The sequence below is a fragment of the Nicotiana tomentosiformis genome, chromosome 2, assembly GCF_000390325.3.
Source record: "Nicotiana tomentosiformis chromosome 2, ASM39032v3, whole genome shotgun sequence".
NCBI classification, from domain to species: Eukaryota; Viridiplantae; Streptophyta; class Magnoliopsida; order Solanales; family Solanaceae; genus Nicotiana; species Nicotiana tomentosiformis.
The window spans coordinates 170,818,567-170,841,070 of NC_090813.1; the positions used below are offsets into that span (position 1 = coordinate 170,818,567).

At 36.6% G+C, this 22,504-nt stretch overlaps 1 protein-coding gene and 1 long non-coding RNA gene across 3 annotated transcripts; one reads left to right on the forward strand and one right to left on the reverse strand.

Annotated features, from left to right (window-relative positions):
- The first annotated feature begins 9,418 nt into the window (after positions 1-9,418).
- Positions 9,419-13,686, forward strand: LOC104089051 (serine carboxypeptidase-like). Its single transcript, XM_009593863.4, has 8 exons — positions 9,419-9,970; positions 10,797-10,965; positions 11,602-11,721; positions 11,883-12,026; positions 12,161-12,311; positions 12,408-12,496; positions 12,607-12,865; positions 13,304-13,686. Exons 1-8 carry the CDS (start codon positions 9,645-9,647, stop codon positions 13,549-13,551), a joined length of 1,506 nt encoding a protein of 501 aa, XP_009592158.1. The 5' UTR covers positions 9,419-9,644; the 3' UTR covers positions 13,552-13,686.
- Positions 12,278-15,633, reverse strand: LOC117274906 (uncharacterized). Of its 2 annotated transcripts, none has more exons than XR_004505063.2 (2): positions 15,222-15,633; positions 12,278-13,066 (listed from the first exon to the last, which is right to left on the reverse strand). It is a non-coding gene; the product is annotated as an uncharacterized lncRNA (long non-coding RNA). The 2 variants fall into 2 exon arrangements; XR_011414386.1 differs by having other exon boundaries at positions 15,116-15,633.
- Positions 15,634-22,504: the final 6,871 nt, after the last annotated feature.

Sequence of the window (22,504 nt, forward strand, 5' to 3'; positions counted from 1 at the left end):
CAAAAGAAGACTGCGGGTGCTGCAGAACGGACATAGAGAGCAGCTCACCACTACGCCTCGGGGTAACGGGGGTATGCACCTGAATGACTGCTAGATGTACCTGCCGCAGATCCTGCACGATTAGTGCAGAAGTGTAGCGTGAATACATAAACAATATGTACCCAGTAAGTATCTAGTCTAACCTCGAAAAAGTAGTGACGAGGGGTCGACATTGACATTTACTATGGGCTAATAAATGAAGTACAGAAATTCTAAATAGGCATGGAATACATCAATAATAATAACGCAATAACGAACAGCAAATAAGTGATTCTTTAACTAGGTGTCAATTAGGATCTCCAATTAGCACATACTAACTTCAGACAATACAAGCCATCAAGTAAATTATACTTTCTTAAGTCATGAAAGAAATATCAAGTGTAATCGGACTCCGAGCATTATCACGCACGATTTATGTCGAGGTCGTACGGCCCGATCCAGAATAATGTGTACACTTCCGAGGGTCGACCGGCACAAATCATAGATGCATCTATTATACTGTTGAGGCGTTCGGCCCACTCCACAAGAAGAGAGAATACTCTACGAACTCCGATCTAACGGCTACTACAAGACTAATATACAAGAAGGCACAATTTCTACTAAGGGTCAAGCAACCCACCAAAATGCAAAGTAATGAAATCCGGTCTATACGAACCCTTTATCAAGTTTTAATATAATGTAAGCACTTAAATTAACAAGAAGAGTACAATCAATACAAGTATTGCATGATAGAGTCCTAATACTACCCGAACATAAGCATGATTTGTAGCTACGCACGGACTCTCGTCACTTCGTGCGTACGTAGCCCCCACAATTAGCAGCAAATTGTAATTTAAAACACCTATGGGGTAAATTCTCACTTACAAGGGAAAGATTTATCTCATCCCAAAGCTCACTTTCTGGTCCACAAATTCACTCTAAAGCCTTAAGTTGGTTCTGAACAATCCGAAGTTAGCCAAATATTATATAAATTAATCAATATATACTCAAAAGTTTGTAATTTAGCTATTAGAGAAATTACCCAACCCAACTTGCAAAATTCCTAAAATTCATCCCCGGGCCCACGTGCCCGAATTCCAAAAATATTTGAAGATAATTGTTACCCATGACCTCCCGAACTCAAATATATATTTTATTCTAATTTCCACCACCAAAACCATGATCAAATTCCAATTTTACCTATACCCTAGTTTCTTCACAAAATGTCAATAATTTCACAATTTTTCCATGTTTAATCTACCTATAATTCGCATACTTAGCTAAGGAATTGATGGGGATCACTTACCTCTTAATGTTGATGATATTCCCCCACATAATGCTCTCAAAATCGCCTAAGACCAAGTGGGAAATGAGGGAAATAAAGCTAAGTCCCGTAATAAAAAGCCATTGCACCAGTCGCATATGTCGCACTTGAGACATCTCGTTCGCAAATGCGATGATCGCAAATACAACAAAAGCATTGCAAATGCGAAGAATAACCATCTCTTCCAGGTTCACAATAGCGACCGGAAACTTTGCAATTGCAAAGACGGGCAAATCGCAAAAGCAATAGGAACATTCGCAAATGTGAACCCCTCAGTATTTTCCTAACCTCGCAAATGTGAATCCCTCCTCGAAAATGCGAGGTTCTCAAATACGAACAAAACCTCGCATTTGTGAGACCTGCAGCACCAACCCAGAAAACCAGAAAAATTGAAGTTCTCCCACTACTCCGAACGCGCTCGTAACTAACCCGAGCCCCCAGTGCTCCATACCAAACATCCACAAAAGTCTAAAAATATCACACGAACTCGCTCGCGTGATAAAAATATCAAAATAACATCTAGAATCACCAATCGAATGCCAAAATGCATGAATTAAATTATGAAACTCAAGAACTTCTTGAAACACTTCCGCGCATCCGGTTCCTATCAAATCAACTCGGAATGATGCAAAATTTTGCGTACAAGTCATAAATCACCATACAAAACTATTCCTAGGCTCGGAATTCCAAACGGACCTCGATAATACCAAAGTATACTCCAAACCAAATTTAAAGAACTAGAAAACCTTCAAGGTGCCAACTTTCATCATTAAGCGCCGAAACGCTACCGGGTCATCCCAAACCCGATCCGAACGTACGCCCAAGTCCAAAATCAACATACGAACCTATTGGAACCGTCAAATCTCGATTCCGAGGTAGTTTACCTAAAACGTTGAATCAAGTCAAACTTGGCCATTATGGGCCATTATTAAGGAACTAAGTATTCTAATTTCAACACGAACCCTTCCAAACCCGAACCAACCATCCCCGCAAGTCATAAAATAGTAAAGGCACATACGGGGAGTCTTAATTAGGGGAATAGGGATCTAAAAGCAAAACTACCGGTCGGGTCATTACAGACAGCTTCATCATCTGCACTTTTCTTGCTTTCTAGATTCTCGGTTGATAACTGTTCATCATATCTAACAACTTTGCTCAGTCTATCAACACTAGAACCTTCTGCTTGAACTTTCCCTTCAACAGCTTGAACTTGACCTTCAACAGTTGCTTGCTCAGCTCTTGCATTTTCAGCTGGGACATTATGCAGTCCATCATGAGATTGAGAATCGAAGGACTCGTTCATCCTATCATATTGTCGATAGTTCATGAATTCAAAATCTGCATCGCCGTCATCTCTTCTTTTGACTTGTCGACAATCTCAAACAACTTTTCAAACTTCATATCAAAATATTCCTATAAAACATTACTAACAATAATTTTGAATAAAATAATATCATTAGCAGGAAAAAAGACTTCTCAGTAAATAAGTCTACCTTTACTTTTTTTCACAACTTCATCCACAATAACATATCGCTCGTCCTATCGAAACTCTTAAACAACTTCTTTCACGATCAATGCGCCTTTCTTCCGTTAGATGGTTTTTAAACTCCCTCATTACTCTCTAGTATAGAAACATAAACAGTACAACAATTTCAAAAATAATAAAGTATAAAACTTCATAATAAATAGGTATAGTTTAACAAACACAGAACAAAACTTCAGCTCTAAGAATGCTGAAATTCATCAAATACAGAATAAAAACATCAGATAAAACATGTTGTAGTTTTATAAAATACAGAAAAAACTTCAGCTCTAAGAATATTGAAGTTCATCAAATACATAACTAAAATTTCAGACAAAACATGTTGTAGTTTTACAAAATACAGGAAAAAACTTCAGCTCTAAGAATGCTGAAGTTCAGCAAATACAGAACAAAAACTTCAGACAAAGCATGCTGTAGTTTTGCAAAATACAAGAAAAAAACTCCAGCTTTAAAAATGCTAAAGTTCATCAAATACATAACAAAAACTTCAGACGAAAATTGCTATAGTTTGACAAACACATAACACAACTTCAGCTCCAATAAATGCTGAAGTTCATCAAAAATAAAACAAAAATTGCAGACAAAACATGCTTTAGTTTTACAAATACAAAATAAAACTTCAGCTCCTAGAATGCTGAAGTTCATCACAAATAGAACAAAAACTATAGACATGTTGTAGTGTTACAAACACAGAAGAAAACTTCAACTCCAAGAATGCTGAAATTCAGCAAATACAGAACAAAAATTGCAGACAAAATATGCTGTAGTTTTACAAACACAGAACAAAAACTTTAGCTTAAAACAATGCTGAAGTTCAACCAAATACAAAATAAAAACTTCACATAAAATATGCTATAGTTAAGCAAAAAATAGTATGAAAAACTTCAGAATAAACAAAAAAAAAATTACATGACATATTGTGTTAACTTAATCATCATCAAACACCGTTGTAGAACGTTTAGAGCGACTCTGGATACGAGGTGATTCTTCAATTATAGAAGTTCGAATCATTTCTTTTGATCGACTCCGACTACGTGGTGATTCACTATTTAAAGGAACCGGATTCACTACCTCCAAACAATTGCGGCTGTATGGTAATTGTCCAATTAAAAGCATTGAATTCAATTACTCTTCGGTAGAAATTATCTGCAATACCCAAAATATCCGATATTTCTATTTAATAGAAAAAAGTATATTAGAAAAATTAAATAAAACGAATACGACATATTAACAAAACTAGAGAAAAAAAAGAGGGAAAATAAAGAATATTAACTTACACCATGATTACTGAAGTAATCCGCATGAAGTTCCTTAAATTTAGGATCTCCCAAACATGGATAACGTAACATCCTGGGAATCTGAGGGACATCACTGTATTCATCATTTTTTAAATACTTGTCCAGAATATCTGGGAAGCGCTCATAGAACCAAACACATAATGGATATGGAAATCCTCTTACATTATACTCAGTTGCATTGCTTTTGTCCTTGTTGTCCAAAATATGTTTCATTTAAGTAATCAGCTTTTCATAAGACGCATTACCCCAAGGATAATTAACACAAGCCTCATCGTCTTCAACAATAGATACATACTCCTCCAACATAGTTGATTCATGTTTTCTTCCGAAGAAAATAGACTCCACGATAAGAATTTCCATAAGCTTCACAGCATCTTCATCACTCTCGCATATGTGTTTGAAATTTACGTCATCCTTTTTAATTTGATTCTATATCATATACTCTCGAATGTCCTACAAGGTCACACCCTTAGACTTCCCAAAATAACGCTTCAGAATACTATCTCGTTTAATTGGTTTTTCAATATTATGTATCGTGATCCTCAAACCGATCATAATGTGAAAGTCTTCAAGGCTGAACGACACATCATGGCCAAAAATCTTGAAACTAATGGAATCTCGGTCATTAGTGAATACTCGAGAAAGAATCAAACAATGAACCAACTTCATGCTGCAATGAAAATTCTCCATAGTCATGATATACTGAAATGTACAATTATTCAGCTTCTCCTATTGTGCAGGACTCAAGAAAGTTGTAATTAAACCCTTCAAATCGTAGTTCCCCTTCTAGTAAGCACGACAGTTAAACCAATCTCGAAACTCTTAATATCTCTCCCATGGTTTTGTAGGCACATCAACAACGACTGAAGGAGTTTTACGTATTCTAGGTGCTTTAGGATCTTTAGGTGCTTTAGATTTCGTAGATGCCATCTGTTGAAAAAAATTATATGTGGAAAAAATAACTTCAGAACATTATGGCATAATTTATGTTTTACAGCTTTTATAACTTCAGACCAAATCAAAAGAATTATTAAAAACTTCAGAACAATTTAGCTTAAGTTTTATTTTAAAGCCTTCTAACTTCAGACTTTACAGACTTAAGTTATGCTCGAAGTATTATAAACTTCAGACTTTAATAACAGCATCTATTTGAGTCTCAAATTTTTAAAAAATTTGAACGTCTCCAAGAATCACTGAAGAATATATAGCATTTTCATAAAAAACACAAAACATAGTTTCAAAAAACCTAAAAATACTAATTGTAAAAGTAAAACCTACAAAACTAATGCACTGATCAAAGTAAAACCTAGAAAACTATTTTAGCACAAATAAAAACGAAAAACAATTCAACTAAGATTACTATCAACAAAAAAAAATCCAGAAATTAAATCATAAAACTGATCGTAAATTAAAACCCCATACACAGTTAATGCAATGTGCAAACGCAACCATTAAAATTATACCTGTGATTATACTTAATTTTATTGGAGAAGAAACAGTTGCAAAATCAAACAGAATGCAATGACGAAAACCGTTTGATTTCAGAGAAGAATCAAAACCGCGAAGAAGGAGAGAGAGGCAGAGACAAGAGACAATATGTCGTATGCTTGGAGAGAAAAAAGTCTTTTATTAAAGAAGGGCAAAATCATCTTTTTAAAATACTTTTAATAAAAACCGTACGAATGCAAATAAAAAAATAAAATAGGTACAAATTAAAAATGGACGACCAAATAGAGCACCCCACCAAATAGAGCGCCCCAGCAAGTTTTACTAATCAATGTAGATATATGCTTAAGAAGGAAGAACCCCAAAGTCCGTTGCTTTACGGGCAAACGAGACTAGCGTGTAGGTTTGTGAAGCGCCACATTGTATTTCCCTTATAAGCAACATATTGCCATCCCCGTTGAAGCCTGGATCACATGCACAAAAGTTAAGCCTCAAGGTCTCTTGCTGTCGCTGCAAGAAATAGAAGATATAAAAGTACTTAACCTATATATATTATTAGTGTAGGAAAAATTTACAAGTACTATAAAATATTATAACATATTATCTATATTATTCAGATTACTAATTTCACTTATTATGAATAATTATTTGTAGCTATTTCTAGGTAATATGCAAATAGTGTAAAAATTTATTTATACTCAATATATAAACGTTGAGCTCCACATATTTACTTACTACATCCTTTGCAATTTATATGATGCTATTTTCTTTTAACCTTGTACAAAAAAGTAATAAATTTTGATTTTTAAAAATTATTTACTTTTACTTTTGAGAGATGATTATAAACACACATTTATTTATGACTTGTTTTAAGTCACATATTTTGAACCTTTTTCTTAAACTTCGTGCAAATCAAACACTATACATGAATTGGAATGTTATGAATATATTTTAAAGGGAAAATGTTTAAACAAAAAAGGATTTATTGTGCGGAAAAATTACACTCTTTGTCTGTTGGGCCAACATCCCAACCGATTTTGGTCCATATTTTTGCTTTTACCCTTAATTGGCCTAGGTAGTAGGTTGACATAAACTAATTTTGTTTTTACCTTTTTGCCCACATTACTATTCCCTCTCCTTTACTTTCTCTAAGGGAACTAAATTCTCACACCCTCCTTATCTAACTTTTGTGAAGGACGACAATTTGGTTCATATAACTTTTCTAGTTTGAGAAATCTGGATGATGAATTTGAGGAGATGAGGTTTTAAATTGTGTTCCAGGTCTGAAATTTTATTGAAGAATCACACCCTTCTTAGCTAGCCTCTATGAAAGACGAAAATTTGGTTCATATAATTTTTTCTAGTTTGAAGAATCTGGATGATGAACTTTAATTTTCAAGTTTTGTTTTAGATCTGAAATTTTATTTATTGAAGAAATATAGGTGTCGATTAATATTAGTGAAATTATTTAGGGTGCAGATCATCCTAGAATTTGTGATCCATTTGGTAATGCTTTCGACCCATTTTGGAAATTGAATTTTAGAGATTTTTAGTTATGTGAATTGTGTGTTGTTCTAATTGATTGGAAGAGGAGTTCAAATCTTAAATTTGAAATAATTTGGAATAGATTTGAACTAGATTTGAGTTTAAATTTAAGAAGATGCGAAGTCAATTTTTGTATAATATAGTATAATAGTGTATATGGGTGTATAAATGTCTCTTATACACCATTATATACTTTTATACATCTCTCTCTTTCTCTCTCTCTCTCTCTATATGTCTTGTATAAAAGTGTATAACATTATATAAAAGTGTATAAGTGTCTATATACGAACTTCTTTTATGAATTTCAGATGCAATTCTTATTCCAAAGTAATCCAAATCTCTATCAAATGACGTCAAATTTTGTAAACAACCTCCTTAGATTATTTCTAACAAATCTAAATAGCACTCACTCAGAATTTCTCACAAAATCATATTTGAAATTTAAAAACCCACTTATTTAAGCTTTTGTTCAATAGTGTGGAGAAACTTTAATAATCTAATTTTTACCACCTAAATAGATTTGATTTGTTGAACTAGTATTTGAGTCACAATTACTGATTTGAAGATTGGGTTAGAAGCTTGAGCTTTTAAAAGAAATTGCAATTTCGAAAACTTATTTGGAGTTAAATATTAAATTTTGACCTATTATTTTTGGGGCTACAATTTTGCAAAGTTATATATAGGCTAACTAATTACACTATATGGGTGTGGACTGTATTTATGTGTAATTTTATCTTAAAATAATATAAAATGTCTCTTTGGTGACGGTAATTTTGTACCAAAAAGTGTACAGAGTGCATAGCCTTTTTATTCCATTTCCAATAGTTTAAAATATTTTTGTCCCTTTTCTCTTATAAAAGATAATAGCCTAGTAAAATAAAATACTCCATATATTTCAGTTTATGTAAACTTTTTCGCTTTTTGAGATTTCAACTATACGTGTTTTGACCAACATTTTTAAATATTTTTTTATATTGACTATGAGAAGAATTGCACCTTATAATAGTCATTGTATACTTTTAGAATATTTAAATTTTAACGTTAAATATCGAGTTAATATAATTCAATTTAATTTGAAAATTTAGTCAAATTGACTCTCAAAAAAGAAAGAAAGTTCAGGTAAACGGAGACAGAGGGAGTACTCATTATCTTACTTAAAAATTTACGACACTTAATTTCAGGCAACACTTATCGGAAAATATACTAATTAAAGTGATAGTAGATGGTTACTCTTAACATAATCTACTTTAATGAAGCTCTTATGACAATTTAATTGCGTTTCTACATTAGTTTAGTAAAACCATGGAATTTCATTTCTCTATGTTTGGTGGCACGTTATAGATTTTACAGTAATTAAAAAGATTCATTACCTGTTCTTCTAAAATAATTTTTCCTCTAATAATATCAGTAACTGTGGTGATGATTATTGCTATCACGAATTAACTGCACCATATAAAGGAAAAATTATCTTTTTGTTATGAGGGAGATTATCTTTTTGTTATGAGGGTTAGCTGGCGCACTGTTAAAAACTCGGTGGATGTTGAGTCCGTCTTTCTACCCTTATCAACTTAAATACGAGGTTTTTGTTCTCATCAGAATGAACTATCGACATGCATCCAACCCACAAAGCCATGGCGGCAAGATTACGTAATTTGAAGTTTATGAAGCAGAAGATATAGTACTAATATTGGGATTAATAATACCTGGGCTATTTAGCACTAGTGTTTTATTTGGTTCATTGAATTAAAATAAGATGTACGATATATAATTCAAATATCTGTTTGGTTTAAAACTAGATAAACTTGGATAAACATTTATTTTTACTTTTAGGCTTAGACATGTTAAAGGAGTTTAGGAGAACTTTGTGGGAAGGTCATCTTTGTCGTTGAGTTAGTTTATCCAATATCAGTTAATTCCGATATTGTTATTCCATATTGAATGTGATACCAATAATGCCAAAATTATGATATAAAATAGTCTCGAGTTTGCTTATCCTAAAGCCGGAAATTCCAACCAAATACGAGATAAAATAATACAACATTTGTATTTTTTTGAATTATTTTCTTTATATCCATAATAGTAAATGACCCTTAAAGTGAAGAAAAGTGGGATGGGTAGGTAGAGTTGAGTTCTTTCTGAAGAGAAATAATAGTGCAAATGTCCAATGAGTGATTAGACGAAGTACCTAATTAGTGAATTCTCTTCTATATGAAAACGTAAATCCATAAATATTAAATATATAATAGAATCCTTGCCTTTTCCTTCACCTCACACCTTTCCCCCAAAAAGAATGGGTACTTTGTCCATATTAGCATCATTCTAAACAAACAGAGCGTTTTAAATCCCATGTTTCTTCCCCCACCCATTCTCTCACACAGACACACAGTAACATTACATAGCACAATGCCTATTTCACACTCTTCCTCCACCTTATAAATATCAGTGCCCCCCACAAAGTCATTCTTAGAAAATGGCATCCTCTTTCTCTTTTCTCTTTCTTGCTTTATTTCTTCTTTTTCTTTCTTCTCCTGCTCTTTCGTCCAATAATGACGATGAGTTTGTCCTATCTTCTACTAAATTCCCTGTACCAATGGCAGAAAAACTCATCAATCAGCTTAACTTATTCCCTAAGCATGATATCAATAAGGTTGAACCAGGGAAATCTGTAGCAACCACTGAGCAAAGACTCTTTGAGAAGAAATTCAATTTATCTTATCTTGGTGATTCTGGAGCCACTGTTCAAGACTTGGGTCACCATGCCGGATATTATAGTCTTCCACATACTAAAGATGCAAGGTATATCTGAATAGCATTAATCGTTATATTATATGCCCCTGGCGGACGCACATGGTGGTAAGCGGGTTCAGTCGCTTCGTCAAAAACTAATACTGTGTATTTGTATAAATTACGATTAAAGTTGTGTAAATTTTGTATAAATATTTTATTTGAACCCACTTAACAACTATTATTTTACGATTAAAGTTATGTACTTCTAAGATTGAATCCGCTTGCACAAAATCCTGGGCCCGCCACTGATATGCCCTTACAATATTAAGATTGTTTACTCCATCGACACAATTGAATCAGTCATAGCAATTTACGTAATAATCTAGTTTTCAGGTTACCATAACTGATATGAAAAGTTATTTGTTGTTATAAGTCTTTTTGCACTGTTAGTTCACAAAACATAAACTAGATTACTGATAATTGGTTTTTGTTATTCTTTTTGCTTTGTTTTGAGCTTGTCTGATAGGTTTTTTGTTTTAGACTGCTAGTTGTTTTATAGTGCCGGGTCAATGACCGGTTATTGTTATGGTTTTCATATATTTTCTGGCTTTTATGATGCTGTTATTATTCCTTTGGTTTCTGTTGATGGTACTGATATATTGTCTCTTTTCGTTTTCTTGAGCCGAGGGTCTTTCGGAAACAGTCTCTCTACTCCCTCGGGGTAGGGGTAAAGTCTGCGTACACACTACCCTCCCCAAACCCGACTAGTGGGATTTTAATGGGTTGTTGTTGTTGTTGTTATTTTCTTTGTTTTGATTTTTTTTTTTTTTTAAAAAAAAAAAATCTTGGCAGTGTTCACTGTTTTGAATTTTTTTTCACTTTTGGTGTTTTGCAGGATGTTTTATTTCTTCTTTGAATCAAGAAGCAGCCAGAATGATCCAGTTGTTATATGGCTAACAGGAGGGCCAGGATGTAGCAGTGAACTGGCTGTGTTTTATGAAAATGGACCTTTCAATATAGCAGACAATATGTCACTTGTCTGGAATGATTTCGGCTGGGACAAGGTTCTTGTTTTTCCTTCCTTCTTTTTCTTTTAACATTAAGCCAATTTGTTTCAAGATGCGTCTAAACTGATTCAAACATCATTGTTTTAAAAAAATACAAGGTTAGATTTTTTGAAGATTATGATGAGAATACACTCCATTTTACTAAGATGCTATTCAAAAGAATTTCTATCATGCATAGTATCTTTACACCTAACTGCTCTTTGTTAGTTGGGACTAGTAGAATTTTACATGTTCAAAAGGGATAAAGATTTTCTTTTTCTTGTTTCTTGAATAACGGTTGAGATCTTTGAACTAAGCTTTTTGCTTCTCTTCATTTACACGTAAAGCCCCTGGGAACCTGTTCATCTTAAATATTTTTTCCAACACCGACAGTGCCCTAATCACTTTATTTGCTTTCATTTTCCTGAATAAGTAAGATTCCTCTCCTGGAATTTCTGATAGATTTCTTGATTTAAGTAGCTTTTCAGTATCAATTATTTGCAAGCAATGACCACAATTGAAAATTTTGAACTGCATGCGATGAGATTGAATTAAGCAAACCAATGGACTTCAAATATCAAATTGTTAAACTGAATTTCTCTTTTGCTTTGATTGTTAAGAATGATAACATGGAGCTTAGTTGCAATTTGATAGGTCTCAAACCTAATATATGTGGATCAGCCAACTGGAACTGGTTTCAGTTATAGTTCTGACGAGGATGACATTCGTCACGACGAAAGGGGTGTAAGCAGTGATCTTTATGACTTCTTGCAGGTGTGTTACTCTCTGTTTTGTGCTGTTTCCTCTTTTTCTTTTTCTTCTCATTTTAAAACTCTAAATTTGGACTAGTGTTAATATCAAAATAATTTGAATATTGTCATTCTAGTTTCCAATTTAAAGTAAAAAACCTTATCTTTTTTTTTTTTAATTACTAGGCCTTCTTCAAGGCACATCCACAGTACGAAAAGAATGATTTCTACATCACTGGAGAATCATATGCTGGGCATTACATTCCAGCATTTGCTTCTCGGGTTCATCAAGGTAACAAGAACAAAGAAGGAATTCAGATAAACCTTAAGGTACTTATAACTAATTAGTCCATCTTCTATCTTTTCCTCTCCTATAAAATCTTTTCTTTTCTTTTTGCCAATTCTCAATCGCTAACTCTTTTGCACTTATTATGCTGCTAATTGCGCGAATTATATTTGATTAGGGGTTTGCTATTGGTAATGGACTCACTAATCCAGAAATTCAGTACAAAGCCTACACTGACTATGCATTGGATATGAGATTGATCAAAAAAGCTGATTACAATGCCATAGACAAGTCATACCCAAAATGTCAACAGGCTATTAGGCTTTGTGGTATTAATCTCACTAAAACACCAAAATCTGTTTTCTTCATCCCATAATCCTTCATTATTTTTTACATCAACTTTGTCCTATGCAAAAAAACGTTAGGAACTGATGGTGGAAGTGCATGCATGGCTGCTTATCTTGTTTGCACAAGCATCTTCAACAAAATTATGGATGTTGTGGGTGACAAAAATGTAAGAAAACAGTTTTTTTTTTATTTGCTCTCTTGGCTAATCATAATGTAACTAGGATCACATAGATTTCTAACCATAATATGTGTTAATTTGTTACCTTCGAGCTGCAGTACTATGATGTCAGGAAGACTTGTGATGGTGACCTCTGCTACGACTTCTCCAAGATGGAAACTCTCCTCAACGATGAACAAGTTAAGCATGCCCTTGGTGTCGGGGGTATTGATTTCGTTTCGTGCAGTTCTACAGTTTACCAGGCAATGCAGTTGGATTGGATGAGGAATCTTGAAGCTGGTATTCCTCCACTTCTTGAGGATGGCATCAAGCTACTTGTCTATGCCGGGGAATATGACCTTATCTGCAATTGGCTTGGTAAGCTTCATTCATTTGTGATCCAAAAGAACTGGTACAATCCTGAATTGGGAAAATCCTAGATTATGTGCAGTCTATTTAAACTTACCAATCCACAGTGTGAGATGAGCTTAAATGGAACGACCTTCGGAGAGGATTCATATAATTAGCCTCAACTTGCTTGAGATTGAGGCATAGTCAGGAGCAGATATAGCTCTTAACCTGCAGGTTCATTCATACCGAGTATTTTGAATGTGGAACATAGATCTCTATATGAAAACTCACTAAAATTTCAACAAATATTAGATCCGAACTCATAATTTTAAAAAGTAAAATAAGTTTAATGCTAAAAGTCCTAAAGGTCTAACTCATCAAGGTTAAATCCTGCTAAATACTTGATCCGCCTCTGGGCATAATTGTTGTAATCCAGAACTAAACTACTTTTCCCTGTATGGACAGGGAACTCGAGATGGGTGCATGCAATGGAATGGTCTGGGCAGAAAGACTTTGGGGCAGCCCGATCCGTACCCTTTACAGTAGATGGTGAAGAGAAAGGAATTCAAAAGAACCATGGGCCTCTGACTTTCCTCAAGGTCCATGATGCAGGTCACATGGTTCCAATGGATCAACCTAAGGCAGCACTGGAAATGCTCCAGAGGTGGATGCAAGGGAAATTGTCCAAGGAAGGTCACTTTGCTCATATGTAACTTCTTCAATTAATGAGTTACAATACAAAGACACAATAACAGTTTTACAAGTTCATATGTGGTTCCAGGAAATGATACTAATCATGTAAATACACTTCACCATTTCATGTTATCCTACACCTAGTTTGAGGAGAATGGTGTTCGTTCTGAGGTTACACTAAGCATTAAAATGTTGAAGAACCACAATCCAACTCTTTTAATTTGTTAATTTTACCCGACCTTGTGCATCAGGACAAACACTCCCCATATCATTGATCTCCGGTTAATAACCATGTCAAATATTTTGCATTTATAAATTCTACTAGCATTTATTTGTCCTTCCCACTAATGACAAGCAGTAGCATCATGCTCTAACAATTTTAAGGGAAAAGAAAATGGCATGTAGGCAAAGAACTTAAATTTAACAAGTACTCATGGATATGCTTATCGCACAACACTAGTTTATAACATCTTCAACGGTTCATTCAATTATTTGCAATCTGCTATATGAAAGGAGGGCTTAATAATGCTAGAGAGAACATATAGGAAGCAATTTAGCCATTCTACATGCAGATTCACCAAGGGGTTAACGCTTTAGCCTTTACTGCACCCAAAAAACCACATTCTAACAATGCACGGTAACAGAAAGAAAAATCCTTTTTCAGACTCATGCCATGTAATAATACTTGAATAAAAAAACAAAAATCTCAACAGCGCAATAAAATTTTCATTTTCCCCCTCTACGGTGATACATCTTTTTCATTGTTCTATATGGCTCAAGGATTATGAGTGAAGCACATTAATCTCCACATTTAAGAGGGGGAAAGTTTATAGAGTTTCTCTCACTGAGATGGATAAATACACAGAAAATCCAGGTCTTATCAGCTAATGGGTTGGGATAGATTCTACATAAAATAAATTCCCAAATAACTGCAGCTTTCCATCTTTTAGCCCTCTATGCACTATAAGAATCAAATAACATTACACAAAAAAATGGACACCTCTCGTTTCAGACCTCGCATCATGTAATAACACAACACCAGAAACTCATCCTTTCACCCCTCTGTAATAATGCATCTATATCATGGTGTGATTTTTCTCATGCAGTTTCGCTAATTTTCCTATAAATTTCATTCCTTAAAACCCCCTAAATCACAGATTACTTTGGTTTATATACTCTTGCTAGAAAAATTCTCAAAAGGTTAGAAGAATCCTAGCCTTTAATTGACTGGTCATGCTCATCCTGAATGATTAGAAATTCCGTCTTTTCAATTCTTTATTTTTTTCCCCTCTTAAGTAGCATATTAGCTTGAAAGGGTCCTTGCCTTAATCTCATTCTCCTTTTTTTCCGGAAAATTTTAAAAAAAAAATCTGTATCAGCAGAAATTTTCCCTTCCTCTCCACAGTAAAAGGAAATCTCAATAAAATTTCAACTTTGTGGTCTTGCATTTTAAAATTTTGTAGAACCAAAAAAATGGCTAAATAAATAGGCCATTGGCTAAAGCTTGTTTAGAAAACTAAATGAAAATGGCAGTTCAAGCTTCAAACCAGAATTTAAGAAAAAACTGAAGAATAGTCCAAGTACCAGGAAAAGGGAAGTTCCTGGCGAAGTCAAAGAACTTGTCTGCAGATCCAATTAAGAGTACCAGAATTTAACCCCAAATTGATTCCTACTAAATGAAAGTACGTACCAGTAAACGTAACAGTCGCCTGTGACAGAGAAAGGGTATAAGCCATTGCTAAAACTGCAGTATTTGGGGATATGCCAGCGAGTCTATTTACTTTGGATTTGAAATATAGCTGCTGCAAGGAAACATGATTCGTGAATGGTGTATTTCTTTGGTAAGGAAAAGGATGAAAATCAAACTTTGACAAAAATTACATTTCGGTTCCTCTAGAATTCAAGATTTGTACTTTCGTCTAATGGCCCCTTAAACTTGAACCAATTTGTCACACCGAAATCAAACTTACTCATTTTTTATTTAAACACTTCTACTTGATAAAAATACAAATAATAAACACCTCAAGTTGAGGGTGTTCCTCAGTTGTTCTGACATAATTGACACATCTAACATCACATTGTTCGTCTCTTATTGTTGGAAGTATAATTTATGGGCCATAATCGTTTTTAACCATTTTATCAAATTTCTATGGAAAAAATCCTTTATGTTCTTCTTCGGCGGCCACCATCACGACAGAAAGTTAGAACAAAAAAATATAAAATTATTTTTTTTATTAAGGCTTCCCGTATGTGTTTTTATTATTTTATAACTTGCGACAATGGTTGGTTTAGGTTTGAAAGGGTTCGGATTGAAATCTGAACACTTAGTTCCTTTATAGTGGCCTATGGTGGCCAAGTTTGACTTGAGTCAACATTTTGAGTAAACGACCTCGGAACCGGGATTTGAAGGTTCCAATAGGTTCGTATAATGATTTCGGACTTGGGTGTGTGTTCGGATAGGGTTTCGGGTAACCCGGAAGCATTTCGGCGCTTAATGTGGAAAGTTGGTTCATTGAAGGTTTTTTAGTTCTTTAAATTTGGTTTGGAGTAGACTTTGGTGTTATCGAGGCCCGTTTGGGATTCCGAGCCTGAGAATAGCTCCGCGTGGTGATTTATGACTTGTACGCAAAATTTGGTGTTATTACGAGTAGTTTAAGTATGATTCGACGCGTTCAGAGCTAATTGAAAATTTTGAAGTTCATAAGTTGATTCAAGTTGGTTTTGGGGTACGATTCTTGATTTCGATGTTGTTCTACGTGTTTTGAGGGTTCGAGCGGGTATGTATTATATCTATGGACTTGTTGGTGCGATTGGTCGGGGTCCCGGGCGGCTCGGGTGAATTTCGGACCACCCGGAGCTAAGTCTAGAAAACTGAAAATGCTGGTTCTAATTTCTTCGCTAACGCGGAGGTGGAGTCGCCTCCGCGTAGAAGGAATTGGAGACTGGGCATTTTTTCCCTTCATGTTCGCATGCATGGGGCCGCGTTCGCGAAGGTCTAGGTTAAGTAGCCTTCGCGTTCGCGCTTGAGGGCTCGCGTTCGCGTAGAACAAGGGCCTAATGGGGGTAGTCGCTTTTTCTCTTCGCGTTCGCGAAGGTGTGACTGCATTCGCGAAGGTGTGACTGCATTCGCGAAGCTCATGCTTCTCTCGCGTTCGCGAAGAAGTGCTTCACTTCCTGGTCCAGTTATGTCTTCGTGATCACGAGCCTTCTTCCGCGATCGCGAAGAAGGAATTACTGGGCAGAATGGATCTTTAATACGGGACTTAGTCTCTTTTCTCTCATTTCCCACTTGGTCTTGGGCGATTTTGAGAGCATTTTGTGAGGGATTTTCATCAACATCAAGAGGTAAGTGAACCCTATCAATTCTTAAAAACACAGATTATGGGTAGATTTAACATGAAATTAAGGAAAAAATTATGAGATTTTGCTAGAACCTAGGGTTTGGTAAAAATGAGTTTTGACCATAAAATATATCATTTAAATGAGAATAAATTATATATTTGAGTTCGTGAGGTCATAGGTAAGATTTATATTCAAATATTTTCGTAATCCAAGCACGTGGGCCCGGGGTGAATTTTAGAAACTTTCCAAATTTGGTTGGGTAATTACTCTAATAGCTAAATTATGAACTTTTGAGCATATATTTATTAGTCTATATGACTTTTGGTTAGTTTCGTAGTCCTCGGCGTCGTTTGAGGAGTTCTAGTGAGGTTGAAGAGCCGGATTGAGGACTTGGGACCGAGGTAAGTCTGCCTAACCTTGTAAGAGGGAACTTATCCCCTTAGGTGTATTATTGTTGTGTGCTACTTATTATGGGAGTTATGTACGCACGAGCTGACGAGAGTCCGTACGTAGTAATATTCATAATATGTCCGGGTAGACTTAGATTCACATCATGCCTTTATTTGTACTATTTATGTCTATCATGTGTATTAATTGTATTGATTAGGGCTGATACTGAGGATTTAAATTGAAGATAATGACTTAGCTTCTTACTTTAGAAAAATTGAGAAATACTTGATATACTATAAATCCATGTCTTCTCGTCTTGCAAGTGCTTTCGCGAGCGAGGTAAACCTCTCTACTCTTATGAGATTGGGCCGTTCGCCTCGGCATGATGGTAACACTACTCTTTTGGGATTGGGCCATTCGCCTCGGGATAATGGTAACACTACTCTTATGAGATCGGGTCATTCGCCTCGGCAATTGATAATAATATTCTTATAGGATCTGGCCGTTCGCCTCGGCAGTACTGAGTACCACTATTCCTATGGGATCGGGTCGTTCACCTCGGCAACTTCGTGCTTAATAATTGGAATTAGATTTGGTTTGTTATTATTGAGTTAGCGCCTTCAAGGCCGATTATGACGTGTTTAGTTACTTGATAAAGACATATGTGTGGACTTACTCTAGTTACTTTATCTGCTTCGTTGCTATTTGTTGTACACTCACCATGTCTACTTTATGTATTTATATTTTTATTTGACCTCTAGTAAGTGTCAAGTCCACCCCTCGTCACTACTTCTTCGAGGTTAGACTAGATATTTATTGGGTACGTGTTATTTTCCGTACTCACGGTACACTTCTGCACTGATGTGTAGGTACTGAGACAAGTACAACCAATGGTCATGCGGGCGCGTAGTCGATAATCTACGGAGACTTAGGCTAGGGAAGGCCTGCAGCTCCTGTCAAAGGACGAGGGCGTCCTAGAGTTGCTCCCGTTGTACTACCAGTGGATCCAGTGGAGGATCCTGTTGTTGAGGAGAAGGATGAGGCGCCTCCAGCTGTGCCAGCCCTAACAGATTTCATGACTGCGCTGGGATACCAGGAGGTCATGGGCCATATGATGTGGTTCATGGACTCTATGACGCAGGCTGGTTAATTTCCAGTGGACCCTGCCACATGTCAGGCGGGAGGGGGAACACAGACCCCTACCACTCAGGCTCTAGGGCACGCCGCTGCCGTTTATCAAACCACAGGTACACTACCTGTGGGCGGAGCCCAGCCAGTTGCAGTGGCTATGCTAGAGGATGTACCCGTCGCGGCCGTTGATCAACAGAAGTGGCTGGGCAGATGGACTAGACTTCGGCCCCCTAACTTTGGGGGTGAGCGGTCAGAGGACCCTTAGGATTTCATTGACCGATGCAAGGATAGGCTCCGAAACATGGGGATATTGGGGTCCAATGGGATGGACTTCACCACCTTTCAGCTTGAGGGAAAGGCCCGCAGATGGTGGTAGGCTTACCTTCTTAGCAGGCCAGCATGTTCACCTCCCTTGACTTGGGATCAGTTTACTCATCTGTTCTTGGAGAAGTACATACCACCTTCTAAGAGAGAGGAACTTCGGGGTTAGTTTGAGCGACTCCGTCAAGGTCACATGTTTTTCACCGACTCTGAGGCGAGATTCACTGACTTGTCTTGCCAGGCAACTATTATACTCCCTAAAGACACAGAGAGGGTACGGAGGTTAATTGCAGGTGTGCACCCTGAGATTCAGGTTCCTATGGCCCATGAGGCAGAGATGGGGACTTCCTTTCATCAGGTTGGGGATATAGCCCGGACGATCGAGCATATTCGCAACTGCAACGGAGAGTTTGTGCTGAGGAACAAGCGGCCCCGGCAGTTTGGAGGATTCAGTGGTGGCCCACCTGGGGGCAGAGGTCAGTTCCTGAGGAGTCAGCCCAGCAGGCCTATGCAGTCAGCACCACCGCCTACTCGGAGTTTCCAGCACGACCCTACTTCAGTGCCATTCCAGAGAGTACTTACCGTCCGCCAGCTATTCAGGGTTCCTCCAGTGGGTATTCAGGCTATCAGGGTTAGACTTCAGGTCAGCAGCCCACTACCCCGAGGGGTTGTTTCGAGTGCGGGGATCTTGGCCACGTGAAGAAGTTTTGTCCCAAACTTTGGGGCAGGTCCAAGCAACAGGACCATCAGCCCATGATTACCGCACCAGCTACAACACTGCCCGCCCGTCCGGAAAGAGGCGGAGGGCAGGTGTCTAGGGGACATCCTAGAGGTGGAGGTGAATCAGGTGGCGCTCCGACTAGATTCTATGATATCCTCACCAGGCCAGAGGCAATCCCCTATGATGCAGTGATCACATATACTATTTCTGTCTGTCGTAGGGATGCCTCAGTATTATTTGATCCAGGGTCTACTTACTCCTATGTGTTCTTCTCTATTTGCTCCTTATTCAGATGTGTCCCGCGAGTCCTTGGGTGTTCCTATATATGTGTCCACGCTAGTGGGTGATTCTGTTGTTGTGGATCGGGTCTACCGATCTTGTGTTGTGACTTTCTGTGGATATGAGACCATAGCAGGGTCCACTGGAAATAAACCAGCCTGCGTCATAGAGTCCATGAACTGCAGGATATGGCCCATGACCTCCTGGAATCCCGGGGCAGTCATGAAATTTGCTGGGACTGGCACAGCTGCAGGCGCCTCATCCTGCTCCTCAATAACAGGATCCTCCATTGGATCCACCGGTGGTACAACGGTAGCAACTCTAGGATTCCCTCGTCCTCTGACAGGAGCTGGATCCCTTCCCTAGCCTCTACCTCAGCCTCTAGCAATGGGGGGAGAAACTTCTCTACTGCCTGGTACATCCCCCGCGTGCGTTCTCACCATCTATGAGAGTTTAATAGAAAGATACTTAGCAAAATATCAACTGCACGATTGGAGATAAAGAAAGAGAAGTTCTCTCGAGGATAAGTACGAACGTCTTCGCACCGATCTGCAAGATTTTACTAGCCATGCTCATGACTCGTGAGACCTATGTGAACCTAAAGCTCTGATACCAAGCTGTCACGATCCAAAATCCATAGTAGGTTGCGTTGCCACCTAACGCCGCAGTTAGGCAAGCCCACAAATGTTATTTACCCTTTTTTAACATTTAAATTAAAGTTTTCCTTTTAAAAGAAACAAAATAAGAAGGATCTCATGCATCCGTATCTATGCCTTTCTTAACCAAAATAGCAGCACAATAAGTACATCCACTATAGTGATAAGATGATAAGTACAATTATCTAATACATAATTTAAATGTGAAAAATTGTAGAAGACCAATTTTAGATTCCATTTCTGGTTTTTGAAAAGGGAGACTGTCGTCCTTTGCTAAAGTTGTTTTGGTTTCATAGTCTTCATAAAAATAGTAGTAAATATTAAGAAATAAATAGTATATGATTTAGCGAACTATAACTATCTTTTACTAAGTCTAACACTTCTTTTAAATCCTATGTCTTTTAGGGCTTGCCTAGATTATTTATATGATTCAAAGAGATAACATAAAATATTCAATCAGATATGATAAGTGTCATATACATGTGAGAAATAAGGAAAGTAAAATTTAATAAAACAATAAAAGAAAAGGATGGACTCTGGTTTGGGCCTGGAAAGAAGCAGGCCCAGCAGATAGCAGGAACGGATATCATCAAACTTCAGACTCCCAAATGCACAAGTACAGGACTTGGGCCTGACTTCTTTGAGAACTCGGCAGGCCCAATGGTAATACATGTTCAAGAAAGAAGAAGAAGGTTATTAGATATGCTATCCAATGTACATAATTACACATGAAATAAAATAGTGTGGGCCTGAGGCAAATTATAATAACCATTAGCAATCTAGAATATAAAAATTAAACTAGTGTGGAGTCACATGTTGTAAAGTGATCCACATTGAAAGCCTTTAGTTGTCATTAAATACTAAAACCTAAAGGGAGTAGTAAATGTCAATAGATTAGAGGCTAAGGTTAGAGTTCCTTTTATGGCCAAAGCACTGTTTGGATCTCTGACACTTCAAAATTCCCAAGGGTCTCAAGGCCCAGGGCAGTGCTTGTGTCAGGGAGAGTAGCTTAACCAAGAACTAAACTTTACTCTTAACTACTCACACTCACTCTTACCTACATGTTTAGGTGCATGTAAGGCACTCAGAATATATACATTTCTTATAATAGCCAATACAGAATATCATAGGATCATAAGATAGACAATTCACATTGTTGTAACCACATTTCAAAGCTAAGTGTATGATTCACTGTGAATAACATGGTATATTAGGTATGCCCAAAGAAATCAACTTCAAGCACACATAGAGACAATGGCATTATCAGATTACTGTTAGGAACCTAAAAACTTGGATCATATGTCTTAAGAATAGAGTAAATGCATGGCACAAACCTATAAAGTCCCTGGGCATAGACACATTCCCTTAATACCCTAAGTCTTAACTTCTAGCATGTATATAATTTAACAGTCTCAATTAAAACTTCTAAAGAATATTAATAGAGATGCAAGTTAAGCACTTCAATTAAATCCTCTAAAAGTATTAACAGAGATACAAATTAATAACTATAATTGAAACTTTCTAAAGAGTACTAATAGAGCCTCAAGTTAACAGTCCTGCCTCATTCTAAAGAGTACTAATAAGTGCAGAGTATCCAAGGCAACACCAACAAGGCACACTTAGCAAAAATCATATTATGACAAACATGAATTAGGATGTATCCTCGTAGAATCAGGCTAACAATGTCACTATATGAGTTTTAGAAAGGGGTAAGGGTATCATTACATTGGGGAATCTGTTAAGCAAGTCAAGTATGGGATTTAGGGTATAGTGAAACCTAATTACAATACTTTAGCACAACAGATGAAGCATCAGAACATGAACACGTTTTAACCAAACCTCATAGCTTATGTTAAGTGCATGGGAACTTTCAGAATCCACACGAGAGTGGTACAAGAATCTAATGAGCCTAGGATATGCTTATATAATGTGTTCAAGCAGTCATGAGTTTAATAAAATGATTAATGACCTAAAAATTAGCAGAATCAAAGAGGCATGCCAAAAAGAAAAGATGGGTACAATGTCATGACTGGTATTCCAAAACCAAGATGACTGATTTATTTTTATCACTAAGCAAGTTCACATTTCATTTAAGTCTAGGTTGCCAGGTGAATCATTATAAAATACAAATAA